The sequence below is a fragment of the Geospiza fortis genome, unplaced genomic scaffold (assembly GCF_000277835.1).
Source record: "Geospiza fortis unplaced genomic scaffold, GeoFor_1.0 scaffold145, whole genome shotgun sequence".
NCBI classification, from domain to species: Eukaryota; Metazoa; Chordata; class Aves; order Passeriformes; family Thraupidae; genus Geospiza; species Geospiza fortis.
This window is the reverse complement of record NW_005054362.1, coordinates 3,047,827-3,070,800: the sequence shown is the minus strand read 5'-3', so window position 1 is coordinate 3,070,800 and position 22,974 is coordinate 3,047,827. Positions and strand designations below refer to the sequence as shown.

The 22,974-nt window shown below is 43.4% G+C and overlaps 1 protein-coding gene across 1 annotated transcript in view; it reads right to left on the bottom strand.

The window, feature by feature from the left end:
• Nucleotides 1–9,864: 9,864 nt before the first annotated feature.
• MLXIP (MLX interacting protein) overlaps nt 9,865–22,974 on the bottom strand; it is a 17,353-nt gene continuing 4,243 nt past the window's right edge. Inside the window, 12 exon segments of the mRNA XM_031059473.1 lie at nt 9,865–10,551; nt 11,047–11,176; nt 11,763–11,886; nt 12,884–13,011; nt 14,181–14,279; nt 16,741–16,865; nt 17,613–17,799; nt 18,526–18,647; nt 21,471–21,841; nt 21,843–22,084; nt 22,182–22,273; nt 22,841–22,930. Coding sequence (XP_030915333.1) covers nt 10,430–10,551; nt 11,047–11,176; nt 11,763–11,886; nt 12,884–13,011; nt 14,181–14,279; nt 16,741–16,865; nt 17,613–17,799; nt 18,526–18,647; nt 21,471–21,841; nt 21,843–22,084; nt 22,182–22,273; nt 22,841–22,930 — 1,832 coding nt within the window. The 3' untranslated portion in view covers nt 9,865–10,429.

Below are 22,974 nucleotides of genomic sequence, written 5' to 3'. Positions count from 1 at the left end.
AAGCAATGTCTTTGGGCAGCAATAACCAACCACCTTTATAAATAAAACAAGAGTTTATGTTCTAAATCCCACACTTTGGAGAGCCCAAGGATTTAGATAGGATGGCCAAGGCAAGCTCAAAGAGATGACACAGGACACCCTCTATGTCAGTTTGAAACTGTGCACGTAGATCACAATCAGTGAAGACACATTTGAATCAACTTTCGATATAATCTTTCAAAAAAGAAAAAACCCAAATTATCACTGGCAAAAAAAAAAAAATACTGTGGGGGAGCCACTGACGCAGGACTCCCCAGCACTTAAATGCAGCCAGGCTGGCCCCATCCACAGCACTCCAGGCAGGCAGAAGCTCCAGAACCAGCTCCAAGGCCAGTTCCCAGCCAAGCCACTGCTGTCCCATCCCACCATGGAATGCAGAGCAGGTGGGTGTGACTTACCCTTGCTACAGGCTGTAGGGTTGCCCTGGCTGATGTTCATCTCTAGCTCAGCCACTTTGTGCCTATATGCTTTAAAAATGTATCACCTTGCATAAAACTACTAAGATTTGCAAAAAGCTGTGCAGAAGATTGAGACTAATCATTGTATTCTCTCTTTCCTTTTGGTTTCTTCTCTTCATCTGAGTGCAGAGATCAACAAGTTTGCAATCTTCCTCTTCTGTTTACTGGTTCCTTTGGGCTCCATGGCACCGACAGAGACATCAGAAAGCAGAGTGACTACAGGACAGAGGCAGAATCATTTCACTACAGAGATACCAACCTATGCATCAGTAATACAACAGAAAGCACACGAGTTGTTTGAATTCTATGTAAGTGCACCATTTTCCAAGTGCTGTGTCTATGTCTGTGGAGAAATCTCTTGAATTATTAGAAAACATTAGAAAGACCACCAGAAAAGAAGTATTTGGGTTAAAACCTAAAGTAGCTCTTCTCTGTATTCCATGCAAGAAGGAAAGTGTTCACTGTGTTATTTCAGGGCAGTTGGAGCAAGGGCAGCTGCAGAGAGCTTGGGTGACTTTGCCTCAGGTCATTGCTGCTGGGATCTTCCTGATTCCCAGTGTTCCTTCTCAGTCTCCTGAGTCCTGTTGGGCATCTTCTGGCAGCAATCTAGTCAGGTCACTGGAAATGTGGTGAGAATTGCTTTGCCCTTCAGTCTGACCCTAGTGCTTGAGCACTTCTGCCAAAAATCCTGCTCACCCATCCTTTCCTTAGAAAGGAAAAACCTTCACTGAACCCAGGTGCCAATGCCTCAGACAAAGTTCAGTTCCTGGGACTGTGTTCCCAAGAGCATGTTGATAAAAATCAACATTGACATTTCCTCTGAATTCATTTCTGAAATTAAAACCATCTCTGCCGAAACCGAAGGAAACTCACACAGGCCAAACCAGCTCTCTGGAATAGGTAAATCTTGCCCCTACAGCAAAGAACAGAACCCAAGGTTTAGAAAAGCTGAGAACCAAGGCAAGCAAGGCATGGGGACCTGCAATGCCTGCTTGATCAGAGGGATGGAAGGGTTAATACAAGATTGAAACACAACCAAACACCCCACAAACAGGTACACAAGTGAGAAAGGGAAACCAAAGGATCAACAATTTAACCATTTCTCTCTTCTCTTCCTTTCCCACAGAACAAGTGTATCTCTGCAACATTCCACTCTGAGCCCTGGACAGTTAGGTCCGAGGCCAGAGACATGGCAGACAGAATCCCCACATGTCCAGCTTTCCAGGCAGACTGCTGTGCTTTGCACCACATCCAGAACGCTCTGAAAAGCCTGGGAGTTGACATAGAAACCTTCTGCACCGAGAGCTCCAAGGACCTGGTCCGGGCCAACCTCAACCAGCTGGGCACCATACTGAGCCAGGGCACTGCCTTCTACACCTGCAGCAGCCAGCACCTGCCCCAGGGCCACTCCATGAGCCAGGCAGACACAAAAACCTACATCTGGTGGGTTCTAAAGAAATATGAGGACATCATGCAACTCACAGAAAGGCTGTACTCTGAGGCAGCAGTTTGACATGCCAGGATGAAAAAATAACTTGAAGAGAGGTCTCTGTAAATGAGACCTACCAGGGGTTATGGGATCAGTTTGATGCCATTGATAATATACTTGCTATGCTCTATACCTATATAATCCAGTTTAATTTAATATTTAAAGGATGAATGTGTTATTGAATGTATTTATTATAAAACTATTTATATTGTCTTATTTGCAATAGCACATAATAAGGATGGACTAACGTGAGTCAAAGTAATTTAATTAACCAGCCCTGACATATATAAGCAAAGTATAATTTCAGGAATTTTAATGTTATTTATATTTTTATCTTGCAGTTGTTTTTCAAAAGAAAAGTTGATTGTCAGCAGGCTGATTTTGTACTTCTCTCTCTACCAGGGAATTTTATTTATGAATTTATACAGCACATCTATTTTTATAAATCTATTTAAGCAATTAGTTTATATATTTATTTATTCATATTTTAAACTTCTATATTTTAATACTGAGAAGGATCTATTTGCTACTTAGTAAATGAATGGCATTACTCATTTCCTGTTACCACCTTTGGATAGAAACTGGAACTTAATTAAAATATTAAATAAAACAAATATTGCTGGATTCTTTTTTTACTAATTCTTTTTTACAATATATTTTGCACTGGCCCTGTTCTGCTCAGACTTCTCCAGGAAAAGTGGGTTTGATATCAACAGAGTTACACTGCCAGCCCCCCAAAAGTCTGAAGGGGGATCCTGGAAAAGCACTCAAGTTTCCCAAGAGGAACTGAGGGACCAAGCTCCTTGCTGGAGCCAGGGGAAGAATTTCTCCCAAACAGGGCCCATTTCAGACACAACTGTGGAGATGTCACATAGTGGTGACATGCAGAAGGTAAAACCCCAACCTCCTAGCCTCCATTTTTAATAGAAAAAGAAGAGTGGCTTGGAAAAAAAAATCACTGCCTGGGGTTGTGCTTATCCCCAGGGCTGAAGCAACACCTGCTTGACCTTTGCAGGTGCGGTCAGAAAACCTCTCAGAGGAGGAAAACAGTCACACCCCGAGGGCTTAAACATCACCACTGTGAAGGACTGACAAACCACTTAAGCCTTGCTGAACCAGAGGATTATACAGGGCTGCTCCCTGTGGTTTCCTCTCCCATGCACGGCTTTTGTTTCACCTTCTGAAGATATAAATAGCTCAACAAAAGTGTTTTCCCTAGAAAGGGAAATGTTTCCTCAGCAGTGCTGAGATGTCAAAGTGAGTCAGAAGGTCTGTCCAAACTCACATCATGGGAAGAGCTACCTGAGACAGAAGAGTTTTCTTCCCCGGAGGAACACTCAGAGCTACCTGAGACAGAAGAGTTTTCTTCCCCAGGGGGAACATTCAGAGCTACCTGAGACAGAAGAGTTTTCTTCCCCAGGGGGAACACTCAGACAGTCAGTGCAGAGAGGAAAAGGCACCAGCCCCAGGCAGAGCACTGAGAGAACACCTGCAGCCCTGTGGCCTTCCTGATGCAGGGTTACCAGGCTCACATAAATCCTCCCCAGCCCTGGAGGGCTGCAGATTGGGGGATAAACCTGTGCCACAGGGAACATCTCTGCTGTGATCATGATTTGGTCACCAGCAAAGATCTCCTGACATGCAGTTCCCCTTTTATCCCGGTTGAAAACAAAGTTTTTGATGCCTGTGAGGAATGAAGGGTTTGGATGAAGAAGCCACAGATGGGCTCTGTAAGGAGAGTCAGAAGGGAGCAGCAGGACCCAGGGATGTGATGAGTCTCATCCTTCCTGGGTTTGTTTCCATTTGGTGGTGGAAAAGCTTTGGGGGTGTGACACACACACACCTTGTTCTGGTGTTAAACATCTCTCTGGATGACAACAGGGGCTCTTCTGGGTTTGCACACAGGGAACTTCCCCAGCACCCAAATAACCATTCCTTGTCTGCCCATCTCCTGGAGAAAGTGCAGAGATGAGCTCCTGAGGGAAAATCTAGGTTAAAATAAAGAAATAAAAATACAGTGAGCATTCCATTCCATGCTTTTAGAAATAAAGAGAGCCCCGGGCTGTGAAATCACTTACAGCAGTGATTTCATTTGGCATCACTTCCACAGAGCAAGTGCAGGTCCACTTTTGGCAGTGTTCAAGGATTAGCAGTGCCAGCCACAAAAAGAAACCACTTCACAAACTCTTTTGGCACCTCAGCTGAAGTTACAGCAGCCTCCCTGAAACTACCACTAAATCAGTAATACAGAAACAGTGCTCTGCAGCCACAGCTTCCTCCCAGAGAGCTTTGATAGCATCACTGCAATAACTCTGGCATTTGTAGTGCTTGGTCAAGAGTGAAGGGAGGCTGAAGAGTTGGTTTATCACTGTTGAAATAGCACTGCTCTTCAGTCCCACCAAAATGCTTTATGTGAGATCAAGCTTGTGATTTCTGAAAAAATAAATGCAGGGGTTTTGAACCCTGCTGTACCTCCTGGAACTGCAGGCCTGACTCATCAGAATTTCTCATGAGAAATATCAAAACAAAAGCACCAATCACAAGGATAACATCAACCAGCAAAAACACTTGTGCGGTGATTTTAAAATAAAATCCTTCTTCTCACTCTTCTATTACCTTTCACTTCAACTAGAGCCTCACTGCTGCTTCCACTAGGCAAGAAAATCCAAAATGCCAGGGAGCTGACAACTGAAGCACAGAGAGCTGGAGTGTCCTACCAGAGAAAAACAAAAATCAGTCATTAAAGGCAGATTTATTAATTTCATTTTGAAATGGACTTAAGTAGCTCAGTGCCTAACACTGACATCAATCCCAAAACTCCACAGAGAATACAGAGCCCTGCTCTGGGAATGACAAACACACAGATCCAAAGGTAATTCCAGCACTGTTCACAGGGCAATGAGCTCTTGTCACCTTTTAGAGCTGTAAAAAGGACGCCAAGGTGCCAACCCTGGTCCAGGAATAATTCTGCTTACCATTTCCTCACCTCCAGTCAGAAAACAAAGGCATTAAAAGCAGTTTCTTCCAAAAAATATCCTTTATTGTTTTGGTTGTAAATATAAAAAAATGCATTGCACAATTTTACAGACCTACTGAAAAGTGCTACATATCAACAGCACAACAGAAGTTGTCATGCAACAGAACAGGAAACCTAAGCAAAGCAAGAGCACAACCTGAAGTCCTCATACCTTCAAGCTTTTTTTTTGTCATTTTTTCTTAACAAGAATGAATTCCATTCACTTAAAACACATTTAAATACAAGGTTAGAAGAAGAAAACAATCTATTTATTCATTGTATTGTTAAAAGGCTTGCTCATAACATTGATATTTTTTGACTGAAAACCTTATTCATGTTGGAAAAGTTCAGACAGAAAAAGTTCAGACAGCAGCTAGAAATTAATTCCATTATATACCAAAGGTGTGTTTCATTGTAACTGAAGTTCCTGTAATTGTAACTGAAGAATTCAAGTTTTACAGATAAAGCTACAGTTTGGTTCTGCCACTTCTGCTCTACACAGTAAATGAGCAGAAAATCCAAACAAGAATGAAACCAAAGAAAACTTTAACCGATGTTGTGGGAAATATAAAAAAAAAACAAACCCAAACCAATTAATCTCCTCTGCACCTCAAGTGTATAAACTGAGAAGTAATAGAAAAACTCCTGATGTCTCACCTAATTTAAAAAACTTCTAGAAGTTATCAACAAATGTCCACAGTCCTCCAGACTGGTGTGACTGAATCCCTGAACTGGATGTCATCAGCCTTTTGTTTTTTGGTGGTTTTCTGTCACTATAGGACACGAAAGAACACAAGCACAACACTGTTCTCAAGGTGAAAGAAAAAAAGGGTAGTTTCATTTCTGACTCCAACATTTATAGCTTTCTAAAAGTGACAGCGGATTGGAGGGTGACAGTGCCACCTCTCCAATGACACCGGTCAAACCAACAGTCCATCAACTCTCTCTTCTTCTATAAAGGAATGCAAAACAATGAGTTATTTACAGAAAGTGTGTGAGAAAGCTCACTACAAGAATGTCAACATCAGAAGGCTTAGAAAATCTTAAAAAACTAGGGTGACAGTTTTCCATGCAATAAAGGTGGGAAGAAGAAGCAAAGAAAAAACAAAAAAAAACAAACAACCAGAAAGAAAAAGGAGTAAACAGTGAAAAACCCATTCAATTTTCAGCAGTACCTTCTAGCTGACAACATCAAGGCAAGAACTACCCACTCCAGAAACTGAGAAAGTGAAACAGCCTTCAAGTAAGCATTATCTTACTGAACATTTCTGCAGTGAGCTTCCCTCTCCTGTTCTCAAACTCCTTTTTAGCAGTTTTGGGATTTAAAAGCAAAAAAACCTAAATTTACGTGTCCCTGTCCCTTCTACCACATGTGAACACAAACACACACAGACAGAGGAATGTAAAAAAACCTGAAGATACAAAGGGATGCAGGTTTCCAATACATTTGACAGCCCTTTGTCTTTTCAAAGACATCTTTTTCTATCTCAGATGAAGAGGTTTAAGGCCTTGCCTGTTTGCTGGGTTTGGCAGAGCAGAGATTACGTCCATGTGTGCACAAATGTTCCTGCACATGGTAGTGGAGAGGGGTGGTGGATTCAGCAGGGAAGATGCAATTTTTTCCAAGCATAGAAACAGTTACTCACAACCTCAGTCTGAAAGAGTCACAGTAATGCCACACAGATAAAACCCTCTAAAAAGCCAGGGAAGCCCCACTTCCTCCATTCTCTGAATTTTCCACACAGCATCATTTTAGGGGGAACAATGGATGACTTATGATTAATCAAATGCACACAGGACACCAAGATCTAAGGCACAGATGGAAACATTCTGGTACCCCCCCCATCCCCAGGGGTCTAGAAAAGCATGGAAGAACATTCCAGTCAGGTCAAATGGTATTAACCAAGAATCCTTTGGTTTTGTGCAGAGATCAGACTGTCATGGTGAAGTGTACACTTGTCTCTGATCCTCCTCCTCAGAAATTCCTTCAATTCTTGTTTGCTCCTGGACCTTCACCCCTTACTCCTCCTGTTAAAAGGAGGCCAATAACTACAATACAAGCTAATAACTACACCAGATCATGCCCCAGTTCTCCAGAATTTGTTTTTGGGGTGGGGCCATCTACAATATACCAATTAATACAATTGCAGGTCAGAAGGAACCAGCAGACAATCCCATTTTGACTTTGTGCATATCACAGGCCATAAATAAGTTATTTAGCCACTCCTTTACTGAGTGAAACATGTTGCATTTGACAGAATACAACTTGTATTCAGTTATCTGGGGGTTCTCCAAAAGTTTAGCACCAGACAGATGTGCAGCACCTGCAATTCTTTGCAGACTTTAGGCACTGTGTGTTTGGCTTGCTTACTTTGGTGACACTGAGGAAATCAGAGTGCTTAAATTACAAAACTTTGAAAAATACAAAGTATTTAAATTCCTCCATGGGTAAAGAAAGAAAGACTAAGGTGTTTAAACATAAATCAAAGTGGAAAACTATGCAGAAACTAATACATACATGGTCCATCTCTTTCCATACCAATCTTTAGTGGTTCTACTGTTCAGATGTGAGACATAAACCAGCTTTTTTCCTCCTGTGTTTCCAAATGAAGTGAAATCACTCTCCTCACAAGGCTGACTGCTAAAAGAATTCTGATCTGCAATAACAGGGTGACAAGAACATATTGAACCACTGCTTCAAAGAGCAGCCACATCATTTCTGGTAATTGCACTAGTGGAAAGTATCTTTTCACTTTTCCTTCCCTCCCTCCTACACTCTTGCCTAAGTAAGAAATACTCAATTTTTTTCTCTTTAAGATTTGCAGTTTTTTAATAGTGCTTTGAGTTTGTTTCTGCACCACAATTTGTTAAACAAGCACTTCCCCTCCAATTGTAACCAGCTCATGGTGCAATCTAATGGATGAGTTTTCCATCCACATCAAAACTGTGAATGGACAAAGTTTTTGGCAGTTCAGGTGAATTACCTCTGCTGATCGTTTAAGGTTGCTTTCAGTTTCCAATCCATTCAGTGAGATCTGGGATGTCAGGGTCTCAGTTCTCAGATCCCCCAGGGCCCTGAAGGATGACTGTACTGCACTGTGATTGTTGGGACAGAACTCCCACGTCATCGATACCAGAAATGGCAAAAATCACACACCATCACTGCTGACAAGCAGGGGAGGCATTAGAGAATCTGCTCATCTGAAAAGGTCAGCAAAACCTCTTGGACAATGTGCCTTGCTGCTTTCTTGCTAGAAACCCACACATGCTCTTAACAGTGAGGTCCTTTCCAAGGAAAGGACATAAGGGAATCCCCAGCTCATCACAGTGTAAAATGATTTTACTGGAGTCCAATTCACAACTAGTGATAAAAATAGGAGGATTGAAAGCACTGATATAAAAAATTATTTTCTTATTTAACACTTCTTACCCAGATGTATCCAAAAGAATATTGCTTAATTGATTACAACCTAATGAATAATCTGGGAATGGATCCCTCCAGAAAATCTACTTATTATTTAATTACTATGACAACCTTTACACACCATTCCTTGGATGAGACTTGAAATTTTGTTGCTTCTGTGACAGGGACACAGGTTTTCACATGTGCCACAAACTTCAAATTATTTGTCAAATCTACTGTAAAAAAAGAGAAAGAAAAGCATGTCCCCCAACCCAGCCTGCAGAGAGGAAGCTGTGTTGGTAAAAAATTGTCATTTTGCCTTCCCCTTCAGTCCTCAGTCCCTCCATGCAGGGAAAGGCTCACCTTTTGTGCCTTGTCCTTCCCACAGTGCTGCTCTCACAGAAGCAAAGGGAAAGCTTTTTTCTGCAAGAAAAGCCATTAGCTGCAAGAACTCAGGACAAAAGAGAAACAAGAACAAAACCTCCACCTGTGCTCAGCCCTACTCCCCAGGCCCATTGTTTCCTTCCAAACTCTGGCCCACCAAGTGGAGGAGAAGGGGACAATGCTGAGAAAAGCTCCTTTCCCCAGGGAGAACCCACTGGGCCCACTTCAGAGTGTGCAACCCCCAAGTGCTCCAGTTATTCCTCATTTTCCCACTGTGAGAGGCTGCACAGCACCTGCAGCCTGCCCTTGGAACTGGAAGAAAACTGCTCAAGGGAGGTGTTCCCACCTTTGCAGAGCTCTGAACAATCAGGATCAAGTTATGAGTGGAATTACAAGGGCCATGGGACCATCCAGACTATGAACAATCAGCGGGAATGAACATCCCAGTGCTGTCCCAGGATACACAATCACTGCTGGAACAGGACTCAGTTTACCTGCAGCAGAGCACAGGATGGGCTGAGATTGTCACAGAAAAATGTTATGCAATATTTTGACTTTAAAACTTATTTTTACATGTTCTATAATTCATGTGGAACAGAACCTTCCCATCAGATCAGGCCTAGCAAAGTCCTTCAGGTTTTTCAGACAGAAGGCAAAAAGAAGCAAAAAAAAGACAAAGAAGCAAAGAACTGACTGCAAGTCTTTGTGGTTTGATATAGCTTCTGAGATAATAAAAAAGCCAATTTTTTAACATTACAAACTCAATTCTTGTCTCTGAAGTGCTACTACATTTACGCATGGATGTGTTTTATATGTGCACATTTTGTGAGGATGGCAGCTGAATTGTGCAGAGTGCAAGAAAACAGTTAACTGATTAAGCTGATATAAATTCATGTATTTATCCTAATTGCAGAATTTATACAATCTAAAACTGCTTTCTTGCACTTACTGCACAGCCTGCTACTCCCTTGCAATGGCTATATAAAAAAAATAAAAATCAGCTACTTTATTTACTAGAAAATAAAGCACGTCTTGAAACTGATCAAATGCAATGATACACTCATTAAAATAAAAATACACAAAACACAGCCTGAGATTTTAATTCTAGTATTTTTGCCATGAGTTGACATCACTGACAGATTTTTCTTCTCCTTTGGTTTTTCATATGATCCTATTTAACAATTTTCACTATTCAAGTAAAACACATGGAACCAAATACCAGAGAACAAAACAAAAAGCACATTTTGCTTCATGAAATCAGAAGTATTTTTTCCCCTTGAAGAGCACATTCCTTGGTGTACAGGATTTACACTTCAGAGAACTGAGGGCATTCCATTAGTTGCATAAGGATGCATTGATGGACATCTATTGCTGCCTGCAGGGCTCAAACCTGCTGAGTTTACCTGAGCTTGGTGTTTTTTCTCACGTGACAGAGCACAGCACAGCACTGGAGAGGAACCCAAACATTCTGACAACGCTGCATCACCTGCACCTCTTCTCAAGGCAGGGCCAGGTGCCCTGAACAATGTCTCTGGTGATGGAGAGAATCCTTTCTAAAGTGCACTGACTGGAGGAGCCTGGGCAGGCAGGGCCTGGCAGGGTCTCCACCCCTGGGACAAGCACCTCAGTGTCTTTGGTTGTTAGGTGTCCCCAGCTCTCTTGTTCACCTTCGTCACGGCCTCGCGCGCCTGCTCCGGCAGCCGCTGCGGGTCCGACAGGATCGAGGTGCTCCTGCTCAGCTGCCTCAGGGTGTTCAGCACCACTAGGAAAAAAAAAGGCAGGAAAACATCAGGAAAAGCTATTCATCTGACTGATCTTTCTTCTGCAAAATAGAGCACCCCTTGACAGCTATAAATGTAAATTAAATACTTGCTGAAAGGCAAGAGGGAAAGAAATCAAGCAGAGATGCCCAAACAGAAGGTCACTCCAAAGCTAAATACAAATCTCAGAGTTCTTCCCTCATTATGAGATAAATCGCACTGCCAAACATACTCCAACTAGAGCCAAGCTTTTGAAATTTAAATGTAGTAAAAGACTGTTTAAATTCTGGTATATTCAACAAATTCTGGTATATTCAACAATTTTTTTTCTGAAGAGCCTTCAGAAGAGGCCCTTATTTTTTCACTGAGCTAACAAAAAGGAAGCGAAAGCCACATTCAGCATCATGTGCTTTCTTTGTCATACTCTGACTTTTAAGAAATGCTATTATATCTTACTTTCTGTGATCTGAAGAGCTGCTGGATGTAACCTCACTTACTTGGCCTCAGAACAGGAAGAGAACAGTGTTGATCCAACCAGGCCAGTGCAGTTTCGTTCAGATCCTTAAAGCTTGTTGTGGAAACCATCCCATTGAAGGACTCAAACAATGGCTTTATAATAATGCTGAACTGCAAACCATCAAATGTTAAGGGAGGCAACAAAGGGGGAGTTCAAAACATTCTATGGCAAAGGCTATGGCAGAGAAAACACTGGATTTCTAAATGGACTTCAACTGCCAGAGGGATTGCAATATTGAAATAATTGTATTTTAAATCTCTAATGCTAAGACTGAGAGCAAAATTCCTTCACACTGACCCGAAGAGGAAAAAAGGAAAAGGAAATGTGCAGGTTTTTGAACAGCTTCTGTAACTGTAATTTTTCTTCCCCTGAAATCTTTGCTATTGTCTACATACGTTTCCCAAAAGACAACCAGAGCTGCAGTTACAGCAGAGCCCACAAAAGGTTTCTTGCAGTACAATAACCTAGCAAGAAAACCTTGCCTCTGTATTGCATTTTACTTTGCAGTTACCTCCCACATGTTGAGGTGAACAAGGTCTGCAAGAATCCATATCCACATGCAGATGTGGATGAAAACTGAAGATGTTTACTATTTAAGTAACTCAGCTTAAAGTCACAGCATCAGAATCCCAAGTTCTTGGCTCTAAAACTACCAGTACCAAAGCCCAAGTTCATCAGGTTGGTATAAAAGGATACAATCCAAAACTTCCAGTTCTGCAGGGTCCTGCTTCTCACGTACTCATCAAACATCTTCCTCATGTGGTCAAACCTCTGCCGCGTTACGGGAACCCCAGTAGCAGGGAGCTGCTGCTGGCAAGAACTGGGAAGATGTCTGGAGGTTAGAATCTCACCAAAAAGGACACATTTCTCTTCCAGACTAAACTGCAGCAGGAGATAAGTGTGTATTCCTGGTATCTCTGCTGGAGGCGCTTCCCAGTGCTTGTTGCCCCCAGAGTATAACTGCTCCAGTCAGGAATAAAAACTGTTTCCCCAACAACTTGGTCTATATTCACACAGCAAAGTGATTTATCAAGCTGCCACAAAAACTTCTGGATACAAAGAACAAAACTGAAAACAAAGTATAGCATAGAAAAAAGTAATTTTGGGCATTCCTTAAGGACAAGCCACATTAGGAGTCAAGGAAAAATTTACAGTTACTCCTAAGCAATGTTACAGAAGAAAATGTAATGGAGATTCTTATAAAACAGATCAATTTAAAATAAAACTAAGCAAACTTGATTATATTTTGCAAGAAAAATAAAAATATTTTGATTTAGTGCTAATTTTAACATCATGCCTAAGCTCAAAATTTCTGCAGATGGAAGTAAAGCCAGTGCAGTTCTCAATATGCTTTGCAACAGTATATAATCATAAACCCACAGAGCAAACTGAGGCACTTCACAGGGAAGGTGATTTATCATCAATTATGTTCAGCCAGTGGCTGAACTCCTGGAGCCCAAGTTGTGTGTCTTATGTACTCAATCACAATACTCTATAAAAACTGACTGCATTTGAGAAGAAAACTGCAGCAAAGCCATTGTGAAGAGTGAGAGTTCAATAACCAATGAGCTTTATAAAAACATCCTCGCTGAATTCTTCTCAGAACTATTCTGACACATCCTCCCTGACGCTGCCACTGTTGTGCATTCTGTGCTCAGAGCTTGCTGAAAATCCACAGTTTGCACCAGTGCCCATCCCACAGCAGCTCTGCTCTGTCTAACACCCATCTGCTCCCTGGTGTGGCACTGAGCACACCCTCCCTGCTGTTTGGCACCACTGGAGCTGCTGCTCGGTCCCTGGGAGTTCCCTGTTCTCACAGGATGGTGGCGTTCAGCTCCTCGATCTCCTCCCGGAGCCGCCTGGTCTCCTCCTGCATCTGGCTCCTCTCCTGCTGCAGCTTGGCGATGTATTCCACTGTCTTCTGGAGTGTGATGGCGTGGCTGATCTAGGCCAAACACAGACACACAGCTCACTTCCTGCAATCACCTGAGGTTCATGATGAGTTTGGCCTCCTAACCTGCACTCCAGCACTTTTTAATTTTCCTTCACTGTGTGTAAAAGCACAGGGTCAGGGCAAAGCAAAACACTTCAGATACTCAACTCTGCGTTTCTCTGAATCCTCTTCAAACTCCAGTACAAAAATGTGGCCGTAGGGATTGTCTTCTTCCATAAATTACAATTCTGCTACTTTGTTGAAAGAAGTATTTTAATAATTTAAAATGTTTTATTTCATTATCTGTCCTCTTAAAAATATTTACAGTTTTACTTAAGTAGTGAAGTATGTGCTACATCTCCAGACAGATTTATAGGGCTGGTAGAAGCGCTGCTTTAAGTTGATAATATAAATTATTTCGTTTGGGAAACCTGGAGTTATTAAATAGAAGGACCCATCAAAGGAGATAATAATACTCTTCAGTTTGGAGGAACCAATTAAAAATCTGTACTTGAGAAATAAAATAACCAGACATTTCAGTAAAGCTGAGTTTTCAAAAAGGACTTCCTTTCAAATAGGCTATTCAAGCCAGGAAGGGAAATTCTGACAACATATTGCCTAAATTTCTGAAACTATAAGAACTATAAAAACGAATCAACATTCTGCACAAAAAGCTTTCATATTCTGCATGTTTCAAAGCCACTGGTATCTAAAGGACACTAAAAATTTTGTAGTGCAGATATATCTATATTTCAATTTAGTGAACTAAGTTAACTGGTGTGGCCAGAGTAAGTTTTTCGTCTGGACAAAGTCATTGGACATCGAGAAATCACCTGGGATTTTTTTTCTCTGTGAACCCAAGCACAAATGACAGGTGAAAGGGGGAAAAAAGGCCCTGATTCTTAAAGATAGCTGGGTGGTGTAAAGAGTCCTAATGAGATTTTCCAAATCATCTGAACTGACCATGCTGGGAGGCAGAGATCTCAATGGTGTAGGAAATCCTAGGAATTTACCTGAGCTTCACCATTCTACCTCTGCTCACTGCTGTGTTCCAGCAGTGTGTTCTCTGCTGTGCTCAGCTGACCACTCAGCAGTGAAATCACTACATTTATTAACAAGACTTTTGGAATGGATCTTTCTTACATTTCACATCAAGCTGTAAGTGCTGCTGCAGTACTTACCGACTTGGAGTTGGCTGACACCAAGCTGTTCAGAGCACTGAAACCAATCTTGATATTAGACCTTCGTTTTTGTTCTGAAAGATGTCTCATTCTTCGGTTCTGCATAAATAAAATCAGCTCAGTCTGTGCTGTTCTCCTTTACTGTTTCACTGCTATGACTATTTCAGCTACTCAAATTCAGTGTCATGTTTGTTGACTTGTTGGCATTCATGGCCTACCCTGGAATGACTCTCCAGAATCTTAATAATGAATTGACAGTATGTTTGTGGACCAACTCACCTCTAACATCTGCACCTATTTTAAGCATCACACGCCAGGATGGCAAGGAGAAAATCTGAAAGATACTATATTACCTGGAGGTTCTTGTACAGTATGCACATGATTTGTTACTTGCCAGCAAGGCACACAAAGGTTTGAAAGATACCATTTGTCTGTGGAGTGCTTTAGCAGAAAGAAAAGGACACCCCCCACATCTTTCTAAGTTCAGCTGTGTCATCAGGAAGTAAAATATTTAGGATTTATATCAACAAAAGTACAAAGATCAGTAGACCCAGAGCTGGTCCAGGCTGTGGCAGAAATACCTCCCCATCAGTAACAAAGAAAACAACTGGCAGGACTTTTTACGCACAGGAGGACCCTGTAGCCCCTGAATCCCAGAGCTGGGGAGCTACCTAAACATGGACAGGAGCTCCCAAGGTTGGTGCCCTTGATAGATAGGAAAGAAAAGGAGCTCTAGTTTCTGCTCAGGCACTGGGAATACCAGATTATTCCAAGGCCTCTGAGTTGCGAGGACAAAGGAGCAGCCGGCAGATCCCTTCGCAAAGCTGGGGCCACACTGCCTTCCTGTGGCTCCTGCCCAGCTCAGCTGGAGCCTGGAACAGCCAGGGATCATCCCTGGGATGTTACACATGTCACAGCCACAGCAGGGACACACAGAAAGGATCCAGGAAGGAACAAAACTACTCCAGATATGACTCTGAAAACCCCACTCCACACAGAGGTGTGTGTCAGGTGTGTGAAGGAGGTGCAGAGACCAAAACTGTAACAGCCCAGGGATTTCTTTGTTCTGAGTCTCTCTCTTGCAGCAGCAGCCCAAGGTGTTCCTATTGCACCACTCAATTACTGCTTTTTCCTGGGAGTCTGCCACAGGAAACCTGGGATGAAGGAACTTCTTTAACAGAGTTTGCACTTTGAGAACCCATTCCTGCAAGAGTGAGGCTTTCTGGCAGCAGCTCACCATCACCCCACTTTATAACGGAGGAAAGCAATGTAATAAAGCAGTGAAGTGGTTGCCCAAAACCACAGGAAATGCAGGTTCACGAGCAGAACTGAGATTTCCAGTGCACTCCATGCTTGCCAAACTGAAATAACCATGTTACCTAGCAATACAGAACTGTTTAATCTAACTTGACAATACAGAGGAACAAAAGCACATACATCTGGAGCCCGGCAAATATCACTGCTTCTCTCTTGTCTAGCAAAAGAGTTACTAACAGTACACATCCAAAGCAATTCCTGTCAGAGCAGGTGTGCTTACATGGCTGTAAAGCTGTCTTTGCTTTACTATCTAGTGACCACTTTCCCACCATCAGCCAGCCCTACTAATTTGTTCCTTTGTTACCTTACTCTCTATCAGCAGAACAGGCTGCATCCACAGCTTGTGAGCTCTCATGCCAAGCAAATCCCTGCCAACTTTTCTGAGCAACTTGCAGCATGGTCAGCAATGGGCAGTTCTGATTGTCCTTTGCAGCAGATCTAGACCTGAGTTTAGTCACAGGCTGCAGGTGTTAAACTTACCTTTCTGCCCCAGAGTAACCAAACTGCCATCAATCTCAGGGTACACAGAGCCAGGGAAGCCAGAAGGGGGCTGGCACTTGCAAAACTGTTAAGTAATGCTCCCTCCCACAAAAGAATGAATGAGAGGGTTACAGCTGATTGTTCTGATGGGGTTTTCATGGAGAAGTTTCTCATACCACCACAGAAAGTGTTCTGACAAGGTCAGCTTGTGTGTGAGGTACAACCAGCACTCGGGTGCTATCTCTAGACCACCAAGCTCTTACCCCAGTGATTCTCGAAGGGTTTTACAGGTGTAACTCGCAGAGTCTGTGGAGCTGCTTCTCTGTGAAGCAGCATAGCATCACTGGAGACATGTAAGTAACTCAGCAGGTCAAGAACTTCCCCTCCAGCGATGGCCAGAGCCCTGCAGGCTGAAGAGCCCCAACAGAACAATGGCAAAAAGCCACAGTTTAGAACACTAAGCCTGAACCCTTTGACAAGTAAACTGACACCTGTCACAACAGTCCTGTGAGCCACAGCAGGAACTGCTGTCATGACCATAAGGACCTGCAGAGGTACAGCTAAGCCTGGCCCCTCTGGTGACACATCCCTAAGGAGAAGAGTAGATTAGAGCCTGACATTTTGGATTGCACAGAGCAGCACAGACGCAGCAGCAAGCTAAGCTCGACACACAATGCTGCTGTTCTGAAGCTATGCCCAGACATCAGGACAGAAAAGTAGCTATGAAGGCAAAGAAAAGCCCCTCAAAGGAAAGGACACACACCTTAAGTGCAGCCACAGCAGGGTCAGTGGCAGGTTTTCCTGAGCAGCTGTTCTGAGGAGACTGTGGACTGGGGCTCTGCTCAGAGGTGCAGGGGGAAGCCTGGCCTGAATTCTGACAGTCCCGGCCTTCAGAAAGGAAAAAACACAAGACACATTAACAAACAACTTTCTGTAGCAAACGTAACTGCTGAGAAGTTTCTACTCAGAATTGAACTGAAATGCAGTCAGCAACCAAATTACACTGTTTGATGCAGCAACCACATGCTAGAGAACATCAGAACTGCTGGGAAAGCAGAGGGTATCATGTCACATGACACATCCCGAATAGCAAGATGTAACTGTCCTTCCACAGACATATTTCAGCAAAGGCATGTTGGATGCACAGGCTGTGACTCCGTTGTCCTGCTGGGCTCCCCCATTTGTCTCTAAAGGCCTGGGACATGATGGCGACACTCACAAGCCACTGACCACCAGAACCAGCCCAGAGAACACTCCACCGATGCACATGCAAAAGGAGTCTTTGCACTTACCTACAAGGATTGTGTCTGAGATCCTCCAGTCAAAATCAGAGCTAGGACACTGAACAACAAACCTATTCAGCACTTCCTACATTTCTTGGTGACTACGACAGCACATGCTTTTAGAAAGGAGTCACTTACACGAAACACAAAATCCCAGTTTGTGGGGATGCTGCAGTCATTTAAGACAAGAATTGGAAACTACTGGATACAACTGAAGCTGTGGGGTAGAAGGGCCTGAAAAGCTTTTCCTTCAAAAATTATCCAGAGATCCTCAAGGCCCATTTACACCCTGCCTACCCAACAGAAACACTTCCATGTGAGGGGAGAGAATGCTTACAGCTTTCTAACTTACTAGGTGTAGGTGAGGGAACTTGTGAACAGCTACAGTGGGAAGGGATGTGCTCTCCTTTCACCAACACATCTTGGACTACACTAGGAGGAAAGAGATGTGAGACTGCAGACTGGCTTTGTTGACTACTTGGTGCTCGCTGTGCTGGACCAACCAGAATGTTACTACGGAACTCCGTCAGCCCGGGAGCCTGGGAACAGCACAGAGACAGCACAGAGAAAAACAGAGAGAAAGAGAGCAGGAGGGGCAGTGTGGGGGCAGAGGGAGAGAAGGGATGAGAGAAAGGACAAAGTGGGGGGAGAGATTAAGAAAGAGAAAGAGAGAAAGAGAGATTTGTTACCTTGCCTTTCACTAAAAGTAGCAAATTAATACATGATTAACAATCTGATGACATGAAACAAGGGCTAATATATAAGGAATTGGCAGGCACCAAAGTCAGGCTTCTGGCGGGACACCAGTATCCTTTCATAACTTAAAGCAGTATTACAACACATCAACAGCATAATATACTAAAATCTATCTCCATCTTCCTGCACACAACATATTGGGGAAACCCACTCACATCCCCAAGGCATGTTTTCCAATATGCCAGTGGAAAGGTGAGCTCCCTGGGCTCCTTCCAGCCTCTGCACAGTTAAAGCACAAACCATCCCCATCCACAGCACTGTGAATACAGGCCTCCTTGGAACCTTACTGTTGTGTGAGACAGAGCTTGTCAAGACTATAAAGTGCTTCCAAGCCCATGAAGGGGCTACATTAAAAACAAGCAAACATAAAGCTGAATGCACAAATGCATACGTTGGGTAACAGATGATTTACTGGACTTGTTACCCGCCTGAGCACATTATGGCTCTGACTACTTGCAAACAACAGGCCTAGAAAACAAATATATAATTTTTTTTTATCTTCTCCTTACTCTGACAATTCCAGCTGGTGCAATTGCAACATTAGACTGAGACGTGGCTGGCGTCAAAATCCCCTCTCTTTTTAAAGGTGCTGGAGTTACAATCACAGCTCTGGACTGTCCCTGAAAGGCAGCTGAAGAACACAATTCAGTTAGAATAGTTAATGATACAAAAAAAAGATGGAAATTATTTTGTATGAAATAACTTGTCATTAAACATGGGCATGGATCAATGGGCATCTATTTGGTGCTATGTCACTGCAGTATAAAATGCCACCAGTCTTCCAATAATCTCAACCCCTTTAATTCAGTACAAAGGACTTCAACACTCCAGCTATTTCTGAGTTTTCTAGCACCACTGTCACTGTTTCACTGTGAATTTACAGAGGTATGTGGTAATTCAGGGAGATACAAAATGTCTTCATTCTGTCAGAGGTGGGCTTGACAGGAAAGGACCATCTTCAGCTCTCCTCTTCCATCCACACTTTGGAGTCTCAGGCTTGCTCTGCTGACCCAGGAAGGGTCAATGACTCAATACTTCATGCTTTGTTGTATATATATCTTAAATCCTTTCCTCAGCACTTCAGCCTACCAGCTTCTTTCACTATCTAGTTATATAGCTGCTTTAGATGACACACAACAACAAGACAACCAAATGTGATTGGGAATCAGCACCAAAATTCCACAAAATATGCTAAAGAATCAAGAGTTCTGCAGTGCTTAGGCAGCTAGAGGCAATTCTGAATAGCAGCAAATGTCTCCACATGAATCTGTGAAGATCTCCATGTAACCAATGCAGATGTGCAGCTACTACCACAGCATTCATGCTGACATTGTTCTTGCCCAGTCTAGACAGAACATGACTGACCATCCTAAATTATCACTAAGGGAAGAATCAGGCAAAGACACAGCTTCTGTCTGGGTTTTGATAAAAATGAACCAAACATATTTGGCTTCACTCTTGGCTGCACTGGTTCAGCTCTCTTTTGTACAAATAAAGTCATGATGCAGGAGAAGTGTCAGCACAGCTCAGCCCCTGCAAAGCCACCCGTCTGCAGCTCAGCATCAGGACCCTGAAGGACACACACAGCAGGACAGGGACACAGTGCAGGGTTATCCAATGTCCCCTCCCTGACAGTGTCACCTCTGCCTGACAACTGTGTTTTGACTCAACTGGAGTTTCTGCACAGCCTCCTTAAGAGAGGCCTGGGGATTGCACAAACCTTGTGCCAGCCCTTGTGTGGCTCTGTCACTGACACAGGGAGTTCATTCTTTGAGCATTCCCACATCTAAAGCTGGAATCACAACCTTTCCACTGCTCACTGATGTTCAGATGGACTGTGACATCTCTACTGACCTCAAGAGCCTACTCTTACCAGTGCATTAAAGCTGCTGCACAGGCTTGGCCTTTCTGACTTGCACATTTGGGGACCTGCAGCAACCAGCAACAACACTTAGAAGTCGCTTTACATGATTCATGTTTCTGTCCTACATATGCATCTTTTGCAGACTTTCCTCTCCAAATCAGCACATTTATCATGAAGTGGTGATAGCAGTGAAGTCTTGCACCTGATGAGACAATCTGTACAGATTTTTGGTTCCTTATACCACACAGCAGTTTTAACCCAAGACATAATGTAATTTGCTTTACAGTCAGGAGATGATTTGTTTGTCCTGAACACAAATTACAGGCATAAATGCCTCAGTTACAAGTACTGATGTTTATTCTGTTTCCAAAAATAAAGCTCTGGTATTTATATAAATTATTGGATTTGTCCCCTGAACTTGATGTCCCAGTAGTTTAGGAACACCATGATCCCCAAATACATGCCATTAATCTAGATGAGAAACAAAGCCACTGGTTGTGATGGTCTAGAAGTAAATGGTGGAGCACTGGGAAAGTAATATATGGGGTGAGGAACAACCCAGGAAGCCCTGAGAAAAGCAGGAGCAAAGACTTTCTGAAAATGAGCTGCCTACAATCTTCACTAGGTGAGAAATGCATGTCTCAGCTGCTGAAGGTACAGGGAATGTTGGTTTATAACACACTGCAGATAGGAACACTGCCATTAACACCCTCATGCTATTAATCATGGACCAAATTGATCACAGTGACATCCTAGAATACCATCTTGAGTCTGCTCTTCTCCTGAACAGTGATTTTTCTCTTTGGTGGGTAACCTCACTGTCAGGCCCTGGCAGACACACCTACTCCCTAGTAAAGCCTGTTTAACATTACTCCTCCAGGCAGGCTTTTTCTTGAATTATTGTTGCACATTTCAAGTGGCTGAAGTCACTTGGCCCCCAGCCAGCACAAGTCTAAAAACAGATTGCAATAATCCCAAGAGTGTTCTGCCTGTCCTGCTCCAGCCTTGAGCTTTCCTACAAGAATCACCTTAAGTTACATTCTCACTCCTTATCTTGTTATTCTTTGCCTTGTGCAGCGCCAGTGGCTTCAAATCCCACCCAGTCTGGAAGTCCCAGGTGTTCCTACCCTGACATGAAACCCACTCCTGACTTAAAGCATCTCCAAGGGTCTCTAGACTGCTTGAGACAAAGATCTCAAAGTCTCTCAGGAGAATCTCCTCCTCCACTGTGGTTGAGTGCTCTGAGGGGCAGTTAATCACAACAGCATCACTCCTAAATCCAGGGCTTCTATGGGACAGGAGCACAGAGCTGGTGCAGCTACACAGCCCATCACAGATGATACAAAAAGAGATCCCCTTTTGCAGGTCAGCTTTTCACACTCAACCAAACTGCTTCCAATCCTTGCAGCAGTCCAGAGAATCCCACTGAATAGTGCAGCCACTGCATTCAGCCAGTGGATTCAAGGGTTCCGTGGACACACTCAGCAGCTCTATTTTAGCTTATTATGTTAAGCAAGAAAAGCAAGAAGGTCTTTTCCTCCTGCTAGTCCCACTCACAAAACAAAACCATCCTCCCACAGTGCTCCTCACCTGGGGTGATGAAGGCATTCTTTACCACTAAGGACACTGTTTCAAGCTTCGGAGCAGGCACTATTTTTTGTGACTGTTTGGGCCTTGTCCCAGCACTGGCCAGAGGAACAGGTTTGGGGAGTGCAAATGTCAGCTGGGACTGCAGCTGGGGCCGGGGCTGCCCCTGCACAACAGCAGTCTGGAAGGCCAGGTTACAAGGCACTCCTGCCCCTGGCTGCTGCGTGGCCAGGACCAGGCTCTGGCTCTGGCTCTGGCTGAAGGTGGTGGCAGGGGCGTTGTGGGTCAGCGTGGCAGAAGCCGTGTGAGTGATGACCGAGGATTCGCAGAGGCCGAACTTGGGCGTTTCTGGAGCGGCGAAGGCGGCGGGTGCTCGTGGGCTGCAGCAGCGGCAGCGGCGTCTGGAACACCGACATAAAAGTTTGCGGCCCGCTGAGAGACGAGTCAGGAGGGAAGTCTGCCGGCTGGATGAAAGATCCCCCACTTCTAATGCTGGAGCACTGGTCAGCAACGACGTCAGGAATGACAGGAGCAGGTACTGAGGAAGGAATCAGTCCATCGCTGATGTTCCCTGCTGGCAGCGTGCTGGGCAGCGAACCCGACGGCAGGACAGGAGACTGAGAGACAAGGAAATATCACTGACTCAGACATGCCTGAACTTCTCCTGAGAGGACATGGCTCATGGCAGAGCCTTCTGTTTGAAACCTCTCTTACCTGGGAAGAGTGGCTGCTGCTGTCTGTGGTAGCTGAGCTGACAGCAGACACGGAAGGGAAATAATTACTGGAGCGACTGGGCGTGAATAATTCTGAAATATGAAAAGCCACCTATTAATTTTCTACAGCATTGCTGGATCTTAAAATTCACAGGAATATCAGTATTATTTAGCAAATAATGAAACCATGAGCTTTTTGCTTCATACAACTGCTGTTGACTGAACAGCGAATTGCTGTCTTCAGAGGAAATGATCTCTTCTCTGACTCCTTCAACTTTCATGCAAACTGGGACAATGCAAAAATCAGTCCTGTTAAAGGTTCATCTAAACACAGACAGCCAAGAGCTGATCCTCAGCGAGTCCCACAAAGTACAGTTATCTGATGCAGACTGCCTGCAGAGCCAGCAAATAGATATGACTCTACTTCCATGAAGATCCATAACCATCAAAGTTGTCAGCAGTAATTTAGTGTTATATAGAATTCTTGACAGTGCCATAAAACATTCAAAGACAAACAAAATGTTAAATGTCTTCATCACTAAGAAGTGTGAAATGGGGAAACCTTAGATGCTTGTAAGACTTAAACTTTTTTTTTAAAAACCTAGTTCACAAATCACTGCAATATTTAAGAAATTAATGAACTCTATATATGATTCTTACCCTGAAAAGGCTCAAAAGTATCCATAAAATCAAAATTTGGCTGGAGAGGAATAAGCCCTGGTTGAATCATGTCAGCATTTCCTAAGTGTCCTGCAAAATTCAGGAGACAGATTAGATTAACTTTCCATCACTCA